The sequence below is a fragment of the Leptonychotes weddellii genome, chromosome 16 (assembly GCF_054177405.1).
Source record: "Leptonychotes weddellii isolate Sample4059 chromosome 16, ASM5417740v2, whole genome shotgun sequence".
Classification (NCBI taxonomy): Eukaryota; Metazoa; Chordata; class Mammalia; order Carnivora; family Phocidae; genus Leptonychotes; species Leptonychotes weddellii.
Genome location: NC_138384.1, coordinates 47,005,609 through 47,022,464, shown reverse-complemented (window position 1 = coordinate 47,022,464; position 16,856 = coordinate 47,005,609). Strand labels below are relative to the sequence as shown.

General features: G+C 57.1%; 2 protein-coding genes across 3 annotated transcripts in view; one reads left to right on the top strand and one right to left on the bottom strand.

Moving 5' to 3' along the window:
* The first annotated feature begins 2,034 nt into the window (after positions 1-2,034).
* On the top strand, positions 2,035-9,528 carry VSIG10L (V-set and immunoglobulin domain containing 10 like). Of its 2 annotated transcripts, XM_006739746.3 has the most exons (10): positions 2,035-2,269; positions 2,350-3,195; positions 3,583-3,876; positions 4,028-4,312; positions 4,927-5,181; positions 5,639-5,917; positions 6,158-6,454; positions 7,316-7,429; positions 7,629-7,783; positions 8,265-9,528. In XM_006739746.3, exons 1-10 carry the CDS (start codon positions 2,035-2,037, stop codon positions 8,334-8,336), a joined length of 2,832 nt encoding a protein of 943 aa, XP_006739809.3. In that variant the 3' UTR covers positions 8,337-9,528. The 2 variants fall into 2 exon arrangements, with proteins under 2 accessions (XP_006739809.3, XP_081663749.1); XM_081807623.1 differs by lacking the exon at positions 6,158-6,454.
* A 1,764-nt stretch (positions 9,529-11,292) lies between these two features.
* The window catches only part of IGLON5 (IgLON family member 5), a 15,917-nt gene continuing 10,353 nt past the window's right edge, over positions 11,293-16,856 (bottom strand). Inside the window, exons 4-8 of the mRNA XM_081807684.1 lie at positions 16,380-16,499; positions 14,878-15,012; positions 14,601-14,721; positions 13,913-14,067; positions 11,293-12,881 (exon numbers count right to left, since the gene is read on the bottom strand). Of these exons, the coding sequence (XP_081663810.1) occupies positions 12,793-12,881; positions 13,913-14,067; positions 14,601-14,721; positions 14,878-15,012; positions 16,380-16,499 (620 nt within the window). The 3' untranslated portion in view covers positions 11,293-12,792. The remainder of the gene's footprint in view (positions 12,882-13,912; positions 14,068-14,600; positions 14,722-14,877; positions 15,013-16,379; positions 16,500-16,856) is intronic.

Genomic DNA, 16,856 nt, shown 5'->3' with positions numbered 1-16,856 from the left:
CAGTCAAAACCTCATGTGGGGACGAAGAGCCGGGGCCTGGAGGCAGACTTGGTGATTTTAGAGCCTCGCTCACAGTTACCGGCCGTGGGATCTTGAGTGAGTGACATCCCGTGTCTGAGCTTCGGTTTCCTATCTGACTGATCAAAATAGGAAGGGCTCACTGTAGTGGTTAAGGGCTCAGGGTCTGGATCCCGAGGCTGTGGCCAGACCATTTCCTGGCTCTGGGAGAACTCTGGCAAGTTCCCACTCTCTGAGCATGGATTTCCTCCTCCCTCAGGTGCAGTTAGTAATAAAACCCGTGTTCTGGTTCTGGCATGGCATAACGAACCACCCCAAAACTCAGAGGCTTAAGCCAACAATCATTTATTTTGCCCATAAATCTGAAATTTGGGCAGGGCTTGGCAGGACAGCTCACCTCTTCAGGTGGCATCGGCTGGGGTCTCAAGTGGGGCCAGAGGATCGACATCCAAGATGACTCCGTCATGCGGCCTGCAAGCTGGCCGGGGTTGTTGGCTTGAGCTGGCTGTTGACCAGGGGCCACGATTGCTCTCCGGGGGGGCTGCTGGAGCTCTGTCACAGCATGGCGGCTGGGTTCCAAGAAGGAGCGTTCTACCACACATGAAGGGGAATATGCCAGTCTGCAGGCCGAGAAGCGGACGCTGGAGTGGGGTCACTTCTTCTCTACTCTCTTTAGCCGGATCTGAGGGGAAGGGACATAGACCCTACTCCTTAAGGGAGGAGGGTCGAATTTGCAGGCATCTATCTTTAAGCTATAAAACTTACCCCATTAATGTAGCCCCCCACCCCCCGCCGACGCCAGAACCACACCTGACACAAGGAAGGTGCTCACTCTGTATGTTTACCATTGTTACCATCAGCGTGGTGAGAACTCTCCGGATAAGCTCAGAGGACTGAGCTGAGCCCAGCATGTGGTGGTAGGAGCTTTCCGAAGGAGTGAGCAGTCTGACTGCCCTGAGCCAAAGCCCAGCTCTGCCCTCTGGCTGTGCAACCTCCTGCAGGTCCCTTGACCTCTCTGAGCCATAGTCCCCTGGCCTGTAAAATGAGGATGATGACACCCAGCTCATAGGGCATTTGCAAGTGTTCGGGCAGATAATGCCTAGGAAGCATTTTGCACTGTTCCTGGCACAGGAGAAGTGGTAATTATTATTATGATTCTTAACTAGGTGAGGCTGCAGGACAAGTTGTTGGTGGGGGGTGGGGGGTGCGGACAGGGAGTGAGCAGAGCATTCCAGGAAGAGGAGAGACGGCCTGCAAATCTGGGAGGGGAGAGATGGGGCATAAGAATGGCTGGATGTTCAGAGTAAGAGGGTGGAGGGTATGGCCGGAGTGGGTAGGTCTGGGCCACTCTGGGTCTAGAAGGGACCTTGGATGTCTCCTGAGGGCACAGGGGAGCCACGGGAGGGGCAGGGGCAGAAAGGGGTCAAGTGTGGATCCAGGGACTGGCGGAGGCTGGAGGCTGGAGGGAGGAGGCTAGGGGAGAGGACAGTTCTGCCCAGTGGAAATGGAGAGGAAGGGGCAGAGCAGGAGGAGGGGAGAGGAGGGAAGAAGGCTCCCAACCTCTGCACAGATGTGGAACCACACTTGAAATGGAGAACCCAGGAAGGGGGTTGTGTTGGAGGGAAGATGCTGAGTTTGATGGGATGCAAGGCATTTGAGGCCCAGCGGGGCACGGAGATGCAACTCTGGGTCTCAGGAGAGGGTGGGAGACAGCCAGTGGAGATTTGTTCTGAGGGCAGCAGGGAGCTATGGGAGGAGTTGGAGCAGAGTGGGAGCAGGGACACATGCAGGTATCTGAGGCTGCAGGCAGGACAGAGTGGATTCAAGGTCAGAGGCTGGTGAGGAGGAAGCCTGAACTGAGGCTGAGGCCATCAGAGGTGAGGCTCTCTGAAGGGTCACCTCACCCTCCTCCAAGAAGTCTTCCTGGCTTCTGTTCCCCAAGGGTTTGCTACCACGTTTCCGCTGGGACCCATCTCTCACCATCTTCATCCCGGGGATGGGGAGCGCAGGGGTCAGATGGGACCAGCTGATGAGGACCAGTGGGGTGGGGTGGCTGGCTCTGCCACTAGATCGGGGGTGGGGGCTCCTGGCACCTCCCACTGGGTCTGGCTTCCTTCCCCGCCTAGGAAGCTACCAGTCCTGTCGGACTCGTCAACCGGGGAGGCACAGGTGCAGGCCCGCTCCAGTGTCCTCATGGGTGTGGCCAGCACCATGGACACCTCACGGGCTCTGCTGCTCTTCCTGCTCCTGGGTAAGTCCCCTGCTCGGCCCCTTCCCCACCGGTTCCCCTTCTCAGCAGCCCCTCAACGCCCTCCCCTCCTCTCCTTGCAGCCTCCGGAGGAGGGGTCCTCACCCACAGAGCCTCTTCTGGAGTTCAGCAAACCAATTTCTCCCTGGACTCAGAAAGCTCTTCCCGGGGCCCAGGTTCAAAAGTCTCCTCCATCAAACCCCCCAGCTGGAAATTTCCAGATCAGTCTCCAGGTTCAAAAAGCACTGCTGCTGTCCCTCATTCCAAATGGTTTCCTGAGGCCTTGAATTTTAGCGATGTGCCCAGGTCCGTCTGGTCAGATGTTTCTGCTGAGGACCAGAAGCTGAGCCTGGATCCTACCTTCTCTGAAATCCCGGATTCCAAAGTATTTTCTGATGTCTTGGGTTCTCAAGTTCCTGCCAAAGACTCAGAGGCCTCCTCCTCTGTTAAGACCCCAGCTTCAAACATTTCAGCTCAAGTCCCAGATCCTGAAGTATCTGTTGAGACCCCAGGTTCAAAATTCTCCCCTGAGGATCGGGATCTTGAAATATCTGCCCAGAACCCCGAATCCAAAGTCATCACAGTAGCCCACCCAGAGGAAAGCCTCCCCCAGCAAGTGGGGAGGCCTCTCTCAGTGCTAGTGGGGACCACCATCCAGCTCCCTCTAGTTCCGGTTCCCAGCCCTGGCCCTCCTGCTCCTCTGGTTGTCTGGCGCCGAGGCTCCAAGGTGCTGGCAGCCGGAGGCCTGGGGCCAGGGTCCCCCCTGATCAGCTTGGACCCTGCTCATCGAGACCGCTTACGATTTGACCAGGCCCAAGGCGGGCTGGAACTTGCCTCTGCCCAACTGGAGGATGCTGGGGTCTACACTGCCGAGGTTATCAGGGCTGGGGTCTCCCGGCAGATTCGGGAGTTCCCGGTGGGTGTGTATGGTAAGTGGGTACTGAGGTCCAGAGTGCAGACCCTTTGGGCAGGTGGCTGCTGTCTGACGGTGTTTTCTCCCCTAAGGAAGGGGGTCCCTCGGCAGGGGAGACAGGACTTCTAGGTTGGAGGGAGGACGGATAAGAGGGGCTGGGGGTCAAGACAAATGTTCTTGAGGGAAGTTGGACCTGGGGATCAAGACCCCTGGGGGTTTGGAATCTTGTCTCTGAGAGGAGAGAGTGGGGGACTCAGACTTACGGGTCTGTGAGGAGGAGGACTCCTGGGGCTGGTTTCGGAAGTCCTGGGTGGGAGGAGTGGAGAAGGCTGGGGCCTGGAGTCCTGGATCTAGGGGGCGAGGGGGCCGGGGACCAGGTCCTGAGCCCGTCTCCCTCTCCCAGAGCCGCTGCCCCAGCTGTCCGTGCAGCCCAAGACCCCCGAGACAGAGGAGGGGGCGGCCGAGCTCCGGCTGCGCTGCCTGGGGTGGGGGCCGGGTCGCGGGGAGCTGAGCTGGAGCCGGGACGGACGCACCCTCGAGGCAACGGACCCTGAGGGAGCAGAGCCACCCCGGATCCGCACAGAGGGCGACCAGCTGCTCATCATGCGCCCTGTGCGCAGCGACCAGGCCCGGTACACTTGTCGCGTCCGCAGCCCCTTCGGCCACACGGAGGCTGCGGCCGACGTCAGTGTCTTCTGTGAGTGGGGGTGTGCCTCGGGATGGGGGGCGGTGATCTGGGAGCTCAGGCTCCCGGTCCGAGGCGGAGGGGGGTTGGAGGTCCAGCGCCCAGGGGTCGTGGCGGAGTCCCGGGCAACCCTGGCTCTCCCGGTCCGGACCCCTTCATCCAGACGGCCCGGATGCACCAGTCATCAAGGTCTCCTCGGACCGCGACGCCGCCCCCGCCCTCTATGTCACCGCGGGCAGCAACGTGACCCTGCGCTGCACCGCCGCCTCGCGGCCGCCCGCCGACATCGCGTGGAGCCTGGCCGACCCGGCCGAGGCAGCGGTGCCCGCCGGCGCGCGTCTCCTGCTGCCCGCGGTCGGGCGGGGCCACGCCGGCACCTACGCCTGCCTCGCCGCGAACCCACACACCGGCCACCGCCGCCGCTCTCTGCTCCACCTCACGGTGGCGGGTGAGCACGGCCGCGGCGGGAGGGAGCGGGGTACCCGGAGAAGGCGGGGGCCACAACGGGGGGGCGGGGCCAGGTTAACAGGGCGGAGACTCCTGGGCAAGAAGCGATCTCAACAAATTAAGCAGAGGGTCAAATGGCGAAGAGTGGAGACCAGAAACGGAAGGGGCTTAGGGCGCTTGGGCCAGTAAGTGGGATGAGCAAATAAAGAAATTACCTGGGAAGGGGGCGGGGTCACAAGAGAAAGGGGGCTGGGTCATTCTAGAAATGGGCGGAGCTGTCTTAGATGTAGGACGGGGCGCAACCGCAGGGGCCTAGATGTCTGGCTAAAGGCCCAGAGTAACTTGGTGGAAGGGGTGGGACTACAAAGGAAGGGGCGGGGTTAGGCTTGCGAGGAAAGAAATCAGTACGGAGATGGAAAGAGAGGCGGTCAGTGGGGCTGCAGCTGCCCACTTAGCCCGGAAGTTTCTGGGAAAGGGAGCTGGGGGCCAAGAGAATGGGGCGCGGACGGCGCCTACGGGCCGGTGCAGAAGGGTTGGCGTGACAGCGCGGAGAGGCGGGGCTGGAGGGGTGAGGGGAGAGAGGCTGACCCCTTGATCTCTCCCTCCGCCCCGCAGATCTGCCTCCCGGGTCCCCACAGTGCTCAGTCGAAGGCGGTCCGGGGGACCGCAGCCTCCGCTTCCGCTGCGCGTGGCCCGGAGGGGTCCCTGCAGCCTCCCTGCAGTTCCAGGGTCTCCCTGAAGGCGTCCGCGCGGGGCCGGTGCCCTCTGAGCTCCAGGCGGCTGTCCCCGCCCACCCCCGACTCAGCGGCGTCCCCGTCACCTGCCTCGCTCGCCACCTGGTGACCACGCGCACCTGCACTGTCACCCCGGGTAAGAGCCGGCGGGACTTCTTTCCTGTTTCCCGAGGAGGGGGTATTTCTTAGCTCCTTTAGGAAATGAGCAAGGCAGACTTCTGACTCCAGGAAAAGAGATTTCCTTTTCCTTAAACCCTACAGAAGGACCAAGGTTTTTCCTATACCTGAAGCAGGGGAAGGGCCACAATTTCTGTCCTGGACCCAGGAAGAGGGCTGACACCTTCCTACATGTCCAGAGCAATAAAGGCCCTGGAATAATAATGAGTTCCCCGGCTCAGAACCTGGTCCATAGTATGTATCTAATAAGTCGTTATTAAGGACATCAGGTGATGATTGAATGAGAGAGTGAGTGAATGGGCAGTGCTTCCTTGTTTGCTAAAGTTTCACAGCGATTTACTTCACCAAAGGGCGCAGGACTTGGTCTTTGACTCCAGGGTGAGGTCTTGACTTGGCTGGGTTTCTTCTACCTGCAGAGACCCCTCGGGAGGTGCTGCTGCTTCCCACAGTGGAGGAAACACAGTCCGGGGAGACAGAGGTGGCGCTCGAGGCCACTGGCTGTCCTCCACCATCGAGAGCATCTTGGGCCCGGGAAGGGCGGCCCGTGGCCCCAGGAGGTGGGGGTCGCCTGCGGCTCAGCCAAGATGGGCACAGGCTCCTCATTAGCAAGTTCAGACTGGACTGGGACCTGGGAAATTACTCCGTGTTGTGCAGCGGGGCTCTGGGTGCTGGGGGCAACAAGATCACGCTCACTGGTGAGTCCATTTCTTTCCCAGAACCCAGAAGTCCAGGTCCTCCAGCCCTCTCTAACCTCAAACCCAGTCCCCAGCTCCTTCTCCCTCAGATCCAAGAGTCCAGGCCCCTCAGTCTCTTCCTCCTGTAGGCCTAGAAGCCTCCCCAGACCTTTTGCTCCCCGGACCTGAGTCCAGGCCTGCAGCCCCCTTCCCTCTCCCCTCTATGACCCATAAATTCAACCCCCACCTTAATCCCCCCAGGACCTTCCATCTCCTCATGGAGGCTGCAGAGAGCCCAGGATGCAGTAGTGCTGACTTGGGATGTGGAACATGGGGCCCTGATCAGTGGTTTTGAGATCCAGGCACGACCAGAGGGCCCTGACCTGGGTAGATCCACTACCTACAAGGACTGGATCTCCCTGTTCATCCTGGGGCCTCAGGAGCGGTCAGCTGTGGTGCCCCTTCCTCGTCAGAACCCCGGGACCTGGGCCTTCCGTATCCTGCCCACCCTGGGGGGCCAGCCAGGGACCCCATCACAAAGCCGAGTCTACCAGGCCAGTGAGTTGGGGCTGTTGGAGCCTTTTCCTGGGCTGCCTCCCTCAGTCTGTTTCCTTGTATCCTTCCTGCTTGTCTGCTTGTATCCGTTTTCTGGGGCTACGGTCACAAAGGACCATGAACTGGGTGGCTCGAACCAACAGAAATGTATTCTCTCCCAGCTCTGGAGGCCAGAAGTCAGAAATCAAGGTGTCAGTGCTCCATCTCAGGGAAATCAGGGCCGTGCTCCCTCTGAGACTCGGGGTAGAATCTTTGCCGGCCTCTTCCAGCTTTTGATAGTGGCCATCAATCCGTGGCCTTCCTTGACTTGTAGCTGCATTGCTGTGGTCTCTGCCTCCAGCTTCCCACAGCCTCCTCCTCCCTCTCTGTGTCTGTCTTCTTCTTGTAAGGACTCTAGTCATATTGGATTAGGGCTCATCCTAATGCTCTCATCTTGACTTGATTGGTTGAATTGTGTCTCTCCCCAAAAGATGTATTGACATCTTAACCCTCAGTACCTGTGAATGTGACCTTATTTGAAAACAGTCTTTGCAGAAGACTGACTCTATTTCTATAACACATTATTTCTGTCATAGCACATTTATTTTTCTTCTTAGTGCAACCTGTAATTATGTTATTAATTTGTGCATTCATTTCTGATTTCCCTAAAAATTAATCCCCATGAGAGTGGGTATCCGGGTTTGCTCACCAGTGGATTGTTACCATCTGGTAGAATGCCAGTCGCACCAGTTACTTAGTAAATGCTAAATAAAAATGAGAGTCTGGGGTCCCAGATGCCTGGGTTCCGAAATAGTTGGAGCAGGTTGCTTAGGAAACTTGGGTCCAGCCCTGGCTCCTTATCCTCCATCTCTCTGTCTCTTCCAGGTCCCACCCTGGGCTCTGGGGCCATTGCTGGCATCGTCCTGGGCTCCCTACTTGGCCTGGCGCTCCTGGCCGCACTTCTCTACCTGTGTATCTGCTGCCTGTGCAGCCTTAGGGGTAAGTGAGGGGCCCCCCACCCCCACCCCGGGAGGGTCCCTAGGAAGAGGCCCATTGGAGACCTGGCTGAACCAGTCAGAACGGCCACAGGTCATTCATCCCGCCTTCTACCTCCATATCAGCCAATCAGAGTAAGGCTCCGCCCCCCAGCTTGGAACAGCCAATCACGTGTTTCTGTTTCTCTTCCTCCTCTCTCCAGGATACTCTTTTAAGAAAAAGAAGCATCCCTCCTCCTTGACCCCTGTGATTGCCCCACTGGAAAAAAAGATGCAGAGCGTAACCCCAGTGCAGACCTCACAGTCTCTGCCCCTCAAAGTCCCACTGGAGGACCCTAGCCCAAACAGGGCCCACCAGGTGAGTGGGGGTGCCCCATGTCCTGGAATGGGGGGAGAACTTTTTGTGTTTTAGGGAGAGGAGATGGTCTGAGTCCTCTTCCTCCAGGTTTACTTGTTGATTTACAAAGTTGGTAAACACCCCCCCCCCCTTTTAATACATAAAATTGGGACAGGAATTCCCATCCAGTTTTTGTCATATTAAGAGTGAAATTCCAGTTTCCCTCCAAAGGAGGGAGAACTCCTTTATTCTTTTCCATAAAAATTGGCAAAACTTACATTTTCTATCAGACGTGGGATGGAATGTCTTCTTCCCCATAAAAGCTGGGTTGCCACATGTCTTATCTCTCCCAAGGGTGGGCGGACATTTCTTTTTTCCCTGTTGTAAATGGAGGGAACCCCGCTAATGTCTGACTGATGTGAGCTAGCATTAGAAAAGCGTGAGTCATGTCACATTCAGGGTAATCCCTGAGGTTGTCCCCTTCCCTCCCTTTCTCTTCTAGGCCACTGGCCCCAGTCCAGTCATCTCTACGGGTGGGGGCCCAAGGACTGTTCGGGCAGCCACACAGGTGTGACCAGGGCCCGCTCTGCGCAGGATTTTTTTTTTTTTTTTGGTAGGACCTCCTATTTCACCCCAACAGCAGGCAGGGCCTTCCTGTCCTGCTGTGACTGAAGACTGGCCCCTGAACATGAGACTTCCTGTCTCCCTCTCAGCGCAGAAGACTACTTGTATTTGTGCAGCTAAGGAGCTGTGGCTTCTGGGTTGGGAGAGACTCCTGCTGATCTACCCGTGTGGTTTGCAAAACCTCCAGGCAGGCAGGACCTGCAGGCTCGGTGGTGGACAGGCTGGTGGACAGGCCGGGCTTGTCCAAGCCCCAGGAGGGGCCCAGCCTCTTTCTCTCAGAAGGTCTTCCTACATCCGCTTGTCTCCTCCAGGCCATGCCCCATCCAGTTCCCAGCGTCTGCAGCTTAAAATAGCTCAGACCACGTCCTCTCCTCTTTAAACCCTTCTGGGGATGTCCATTGCTCTTCAGATATTGTCCTGACTCCTCACTATGATTTTCAGAGCCCTGTGGTTTGACTTCTGTTGACCTCTGACCTCCCCTTCCTGTACTTTCACCCCTGCTACTCAATTTCTGTCCACACAGCTCTATTTTGCCTCCGGGGCTTTGCCCCAGAGTTTGCTTTGCCTGGAACACCACTCTTTGCCCCAGGTTATTCACTTCTCAAGTATAATGGTAATTGAGCTACAGTGATTTATAGGAAATATATATTTGGTCATTCAGATGACCAAAATATGTTTCTCAGATATCTTTGACCTTGCTTGATCCACAGTTCTTGAAAACGATTCAGAGCCATAAAGGTGAAATGGGTGTCTTGTTATTAATGAAGGTGACTTTTGGATCCCACCCAAAGGCGGGGCTGGTGGCCTGGAGGACCAGACCTGTGATTGGAGGACTGGAACTTTCCCAAACCCCTCCCTGCCCCCCTTTTCAGGAGGGGGGAGGGAATGGAGGTTGAATCAGCCAATGGCCAGTGACTTAGTCAATCATGACGATATAATGAAGCCTCCATAAAACCCCAAGAGGATAGCCTTGGGTCCATTTCCGGAGAGCTTCCACGCTGGAGGAACCAGAATGTCCCCCCGTACCACCAAGCTCCACAAGAACAGACGCTCCTTTGTTTGGGAGCTTGCCCTGTGTATCTCTTCATCTGGTTGTTGATTCATATCCTTCCTCATATCCTTTAATAAACTGGTAAATATAAGTAAGTGTTTCCCTGAGTTCTGCCAGCCAGTCTAGGAAATTAATCAAATCCAAGGAAGAGGTCTTTGGAACCTCCAGCTGTAGGGAGTTGGTCAGAAGCATGGGTAGCAGTTTGGGGCTTGCAGCTGGTGTCTGAAGTGGGGAATGGGGGTGGCAGTCTTGTAGGACTGCACCATGAATCTTAGAATCTCCTGCTGTCTTTGGGGAGACAGTGTCAGATTGGAGTTGAATTCTCAGACACCTGGTGTGTTGAGAATTCTCAGGTCTATCTAGATCTGCACAGGTTGCTTTTCCCCATTACATGGAAGATCTTGGGTCTGTGGGGATAACAGTGTTGGGGAAGATAGCATGTACAGGCTGAGAATGATAGAAATACTGTGTTGGGGGAGGGAACCCTCCAATGTTGGAATCAGGTCCAGAAACCCTAAAAATGTAACCATTACCAGCTTAGGAGGCTGCCGTGGTCATGGGTTTGGTCCCACAGCCTCTGAACCTCTGGCTTCTCTCACTGAAATCTGTATGTACGTGTTTAACCTCTGCCTCCCTCTCTAAACTGAGAATGTCAGGAGGGCAGAGACCATGTCATTATCTCCAGCACTTAACACAGAGCCTGGCACACAGCAGGTAATCAATAAATATTGGTTGACTGAGCAAATGTTGTGGTGCCAGTGGAAGGCTGGGCTTGCGGCTGCTCTCCCCAGCACGATGCCTTTCTTTCTTAGCTGGGTTTCTCATTGGAAATTTAGGGAGTGTGTCAATGAAGATTCCCTTGGCTGCAAGTAACAAAATAAATGGTATAGCAAAATAAACGGTGGTTTCAGGCTGGCTCAGCAACTTAGCAACCCCGTGAAGGACCTGAGCTCTCTGCATCCTTCTGTTCGGCCAACCTCAGTGGGTTGGCATATTGTCTTATGTGGCAAGATGGCTGCTAGAGCTCCAGGCATCACCTCTTCACACAACTGTATCTGAAGACAAAAGGAAGGGAGCAAGGTTCCCTTCCCACACTCCTTCCCTCGACCAACCTCATGAGTGAGGAAAAAACTTTCCTGGAAGCCCATCGGCAAACTTCCCTTATTGACCCCAAATTAGCCACATCACTGCAAGAGAGGCTGGGAAACCAAACATCTCAACCTGTATCATGGGAGGTGGGTCTGACAGCAAAGAAGGAAGAAACAACTAATGCATCCATCTCCCAGGGAAGGGAAGGATGTGAGGTATTCTGGTTAAAGATGGGGATGAAAGAGGCCTTTAGGGAAACAGAGCTCTTGGATCTTTTTGGAAAGGTGAAGGCTGGGGTCCTGGGTACCTGGATCCTCTATATCTTTTCTATATCAGTTAGACCTTTCATTTCTTTTTAATCACTAGTAAGAAACATAACACAACTTGGCTTATACATTTAGGGGACTGTATTGCTTATGTAAATGAAGGTGGGCGGCAGGTACATTTTGATCCAGCTACTCAAACGATGTCAGCATGGACTCAGTTTCTTTAGACGTTCCTCTCTGAACTCCGTAGTGTTTCTATCATTCTCAGCCTGTACATGCTATCTTCTCCACCACTATCCCCACAGACCCAAGATTTTCCATGTAATGGGGAAAAGCAACTGTGCAGATCTAGATAGGCCTCATATCACTGTGTAATGGATCAATTCCAAATCTACCGAAAGAGAGAGAGCGGGTAAAAATGATGTCGGGGAGGCACCACCAATGACCCTTTGCCCTCCACTCACCCAAATCCTTAATGACCCTGACACTTGGCAGGCAGAGACTTTGGAAAAAGGCGTTTATTGGTGTGGTGGTCTCAACACTCCCCATGAATCGGAACACACGGCCCCCAGGGCCCCCCGCCCCCTCCCTGGCATCCCTCCCCCACCCCTCCCCAACCCCCCGGACCCTGGGGATGGAAGACAATGTGGGATGGGGCCCACGCCCCCGTCTGAGGTACAGTCACTGCCCCTTGCCCCCCTGCCCCTGCTCTGAGTTCTTCTCCCCAAGCTCTGGGTAGTGTGGTTTGGGGTGCTTCTGGCGGGTCTCCCAGGAGTCAGAGCTGGTGACCTGACATCTTGGTCTGGACTGGGGATATCTGTGATGCCTCTCTCTTCCCCACTTTGTGTGGTGTGGTGTGCCAGGATCGCATATTCCTACAGCAGAGCTAAGGTTACAGCCTCTCAGTGCCCCCTCCTGACAAGTTGCCCACCCTCAGGGGAACTACAAGCTGGTCACCAGCTCTAGGTCAGCTGGAGCCAGGGGGCTATTGCTGGTCCCAGTCGCTGATATGTGTGTGTGTGTCTATCGGAGTGTGTGTGAGGGCCGTCAGGTCAGCCTTTGGGAGGTGCAGTTGGTGGAGAGGCCAGGGAGTGGTAGACCGGCAAGCCCACACCTGTGGGTGGCTGCAGGGGGCTGAGGGGAGTCGGGCGGGGGTGGGGTAGGGCAAAGCACTGAGACAGACAGGTGAGCACAGGCACCAGTCTGACCGTTGGATGGAAGCACCGATTGGCCCAGATGGGGCCCGAAAGTCAGGGTAGGGGAGGGGGGCAGAGAAAGTGGGAAGGTCTCAGGCTGCTGAGCCAGTGATGGGGCCTCCGGCTACAGGCAGCTGGTGGTTGACAGCAAGGAGGCCCAGAGCCAAGATGGAGATCCCCCACCTGCTCACAAAGGCTGAATGAGAGCTTGACAGGTGAGTGCGTGACACCCCTCCTCACTCCCAACCTGGCCAGGAGACACTCTTTCAACAGGGAGGGGCGGGGGTGGTGTGCGTGCATATATTGGGAACCCGGGGAGCCTGGAAAACCTCTCCTCACAGCTTCTGTCGAGAAGCCCACATACCTACCTCCAGCCAGAGGTGAGAGGCAGCAGCATTGGGGGCGGTGGGCGTGGGGGTTTTAGGGGAGGGAAGATTGCTGAGCCCCTTCCCCCCACACACATACACACACGTGCAGGCTCATGCTCACACACACCCACTACATACACACGATCCAGTTGACAGCCTGAGCTAAGAGAGGGGTGTGGGGTGGCCGGGGGTGGGTCACAATCGGAAACGTGAACGGTGGCGAAAATGGCTGTAGAAAGATGCATAATTTTGCGTTATCCCTCACAGTGATGGGTTCTCTAAAGAGCTTTCCTCCTCTTCCTCCTCCTCTCTTCTTCCTCCTCGGTGGCAGAGAGCTCTTCCGCCCCCTCGAGACCCACGGCGCTTGCTCTCCCTTTTTCTCTCGCTCCCGGCCTCAGGCCCCGCGCAGGGGGAGGCGAGCTGCACTGGGTTCTTCCTACATCCTCCACCACAGCCAGCCCAGGGCCCAGAGGAGGGTCAGGGGCCCCGGGGGCCTCGAGGCTGAGTTCTCCAGGGATCCTGGGCCTGGGGAAAGAGAGAGGGTCACGGGAATGGCCTGGGGAGGGGAGACCCCATGTGTGTCTGGCGGTGCCTTGTGTCCGCCCTGTCTCTGAGGGTGTCTTTGAGCCTCCCTCTCTAGGGGCCTTTCTGGGGCTTTCGCTCGGTGTGCCTGCTCTCCCCACTCTGTTCGGAGTCTTAGCATCTTGCTGAATATTGTTTCTCTCTGCCACTCAGTCCCTCTCTCTTATTCCCCGTCTTTCTCAGATCTTCGCATTGCACCGTTTACGTCTATCCAGGATGCTACGAAGCGTCTTGCAGTCAGCGCGGCCGAGATGGTACTCTTGGCTTTTCTCCCCGAGACTGGCTACTGTCCCCTTCCCCAATATCTCTCCACTTCAGTACTTTACTACTACATCCCCATTCACCCAGCTACTCGAGCCAACACCTGCGATCGCCACGACTCCACTTCCTTCTTGCCTCCGCCTTCAAAACATCTCCGCGATACAGCGACTTTGTGCTGCCGCTCGGGCCCTCGCTTACGGCAGGACCTCCTCCCTGGTCCCTCTGCCTCCATCTTGCGCCCCCTACAGGCCATTCCTCAAACAGTGATTCTCTTTAGAAGCGTCAACCGCTTGGACAGTCCCTTGCTTAATAGCCTCCAGCGGCCTCACCCTACAGTAGAATAAAATCCAAAATCCTTTCCGGGGCCCATGAAACTCTGCCTCTCCCTTCCTCTTTAGCCTCAGGCTCCACGGTGATCACTCTGCTCAGGTCATGCTAGCCTCCTTGCTGTGCCTTTGCATACATACACCGTTCCCTCCGTCCGCAAAGCTCTTCCCGCAGATCTTGGCAGGGCTGGCTGCTTCTTACCATTCAAGTCTCAGTTCCTCCCCCTAGTGGACGCTCAATGAACCGACACTCATTGAAGGGATGGGTTTCTCGCTCCGTCCCATTGCTTGGGTCTCAGCGTCCGTCACTTTCCCAAGTTCGCAGTCAGTCTGGGATAGTCCCGGCCCCGCCCCCCGCCCGGCCCCGCCCCTGCCTCTCGGACGCACGCAGGAGCCGCATGGAAGCGCTGGACATTCCCAGCCGGTTGGCGGCGCGACAGGTGTAGTTGCCGTAATGCCGGGCGCTCACGTTGGCGAAGAGAAGCATCGAGCGGGTGCGCTCCGTCTGCACCTTCAGGCCCTCGGCTGTGCCGCTGATCAGCCTGCCGGGGATCCGGGTCAGGGACCGGGCCGTGGAACCCTGGCCCGGGACCCCCTCGGGGCGCAGAGCCCACTCCCCCCGACTCTCAGGCTCCCCGATTTCCCGGGGACCCCGCATTCTGCCCCCTACCCCAGAGATCCCTGGCTTCGGGCTCTAGCTGCCCATGGGTCCCCAGACCACTCCCACAGACACCCCTCTCCAGGCACCCCTGCCCCTCAGGGTCACTGGACTCTCCCAGCGTGTGCCCCCAATCTCTACAGCCTCCCAGACCCTGCTGGACCCCCACCCCAATGGTCCTCTGAAGCTTCCCCGCCACACCCTCAGCATCGACCCCCGAACATCTCCCTGAATAGCCTGAAGAGACCAAGCTTCCAACATTCATCATTGTGGGACCCGAGTTTCCAGTAAGCCCCCGCGATCTCGCTGGGGCCCAGCGGACCCCATTCCCTGGAAGCTGGATTCCCCAGTTCTCGGGACCTAGGGCTCGGCTACCTTCCCCACCTCCCCCTTGGCCCGCCCCGGTGTTGTCCTCACAGTCTGTCATCCTTGTACCACTGGAAGTCCGCGGGGGGCACCGCCATGGCTTCGCAGCGCAGGAGGGCGGCCCGGCCCAGGGCCGTGCGGGCACTGGTCACGTCCGTGATGGTCGGAGGATCTGGCGAGGGGCAAGAGTTAGTGAATTCTCCTAGCGAGGTTAGGACTAAAGGGTTCTGTCCCCATCCCCCTCCTTCCCAAGAGTCCAGCAGCCCCATCCTCCTCCCCAGGGACCCAGGGCCTGCCCCCCTTTCACGCCCAGTGCCAAAGGGCTCACAGTTGACTGTGACCAGCACACGGCGGCTGTCGGGTGCCGAGTTCACGCCGTTGTGAGTCACGCACTCATATTCCCCGGCCTGGCCTCGCTGGATGTCAGAAATCTCCAGGATCTCGCCCTCCGAGGTGAAACCGTCTGTGCGGGGAGGGAAGGGGAGGGGGCGGGGCCGGACACAAACACTTAACACGGGACAACACGGGCACAACACGGACACACATCAGCGGGGCAGGCACCGCAGGGCCTGGAGTGCCCGGGTCAGTGAGAGCCAGGAGGGGTTTGCAGGGGTTTGGGGCGGGGGTGTGGATCCACGGCCTGGGATCTCCCGCTAGGGGTGTGGGGCAGGGAATGAGGGTCTGGGGCTTGTAACTAGAACCCAATGGGGCGGGTCCTAGAATTTGGGGATGCAACAGATCCAGGGATCTGGGAGCTCACGGTTCAGATCATGAGGCTCACAGTACCCAGTGGGGAGGATCCCAGGATCTTGGAGCTCAGAAAGATCCAGATAATACAGACCCAAGGGGTGGGGTGGGGGCTCCAGAGTTCTGGGATCTTATTCTTGGGTTCAAGGAATCAGGATCTAGTAATTGGGATCAGCAATCCAGATATCTGGGGGTTCATGACACATCACCAGGTTCAGAAGATCCTTTGGGACTACGGGCATCCAGGGACCCAGGGTCTCAAGCCCAGGATTGTGGGGCTCAGATGACCAGGTGGGAAAGGATCCAGGATCTGAGACCTAGTCACTGGGTTCTGGGGTCTCGGGGGATAGAGTGATTGGCACCATTGGTCTCCAAAGACCCAGTGAATGAGGGTCTAGGGATCTGGGGGATAGGGGTGGAGATCCACGTAAAAGGGTGGTGGATGTCCAGGATCTGGGATGTCATGTTCAGGTATCTTGGTGCTATGTTTGGGGGAAGCCTAGAGTAGTGGTTCTCAGCTCCATCACCAGAATCACCTGAAGGGCTTGTTAATACAGACTGGTGGGGGTCGTGGGTGGAGGGAAGTTCTAATTCATTAGGCCTGGGATGGGCCCAGAATGTGCATTTCTGGCAAGCTCCCGGTGATGCCGATGCTGCTGGTCTGGGGACCACACTTTGAGAACTGCTGAGCTAGAGCGTCCCGCAGAGGAGATGTAGTGAGGTGACCAGGAGATGGGAACAGGGGCAGGGGCCACTGGTTATAATGTGACTTAGGGTTAGTGGTAGGGATTCAGAACCCAGAATTACGTGAGCCGGTGGGGAAGAGACCAGGGCTTCTGGCGTGGGGACAGGGTGCAGGCTGGGGTCTAGCAGGTGAGTTAGAGGAAATGGTTCAGGCCTGCAGGTGGTGAAGGCTCTAAGGCTCTGGGGGCTGCTGGTGACATAATGGGATCAGGGTGGAGGGAGGGAAGCAAGTCATGGAAGGGGGGGGGACTCTGGGAATCTAGCTAGGGATATGGGGAATCGAGGGGCCCAGATTGTGGAGCGGGGAAAGGGGCTTTGGGCCAGGGGTGGGGTCCTCACCTCGGAGCTGTCTCCAGGTGACCGTGGGCTCTGGCCGTCCCACAGCCAAGCAAAGCAGGTTCACGTTGCCCCCCTCATTCACCGTCACAGGGGAGGAGATGTTCACGATGCGGGCGGGGACTGCAGGCCGGGAGGGGAGAGGTCAGTGAGAGGCTGAATATGGCTTCCCAGGACCCAGGAACCCTGGCCCCCAGCCCCTCCTCCCTTAGACCCAGGGGTCCAGCCAACATGCCCTCTGTCTTTCTAAGAATTCTGTGTTTCTGCAATATATCTTAAGAAAAAAAAAAAGAAGAAGAAGGTAGCGGGAGGGGAAGAATGAAGCGGGGGAAATCGGAGGGGTAGACGAACCATGAGAGACGATGGACTCTGAAAAACAAACAGGGTTCTGGAGGGGAGGGGGGTGGGAGGATGGGTTAGCCTGGTGGTGGGTATTGAGGAGGGCACATTCTGCATGGAGCACTGGGTGTTATGCACAAA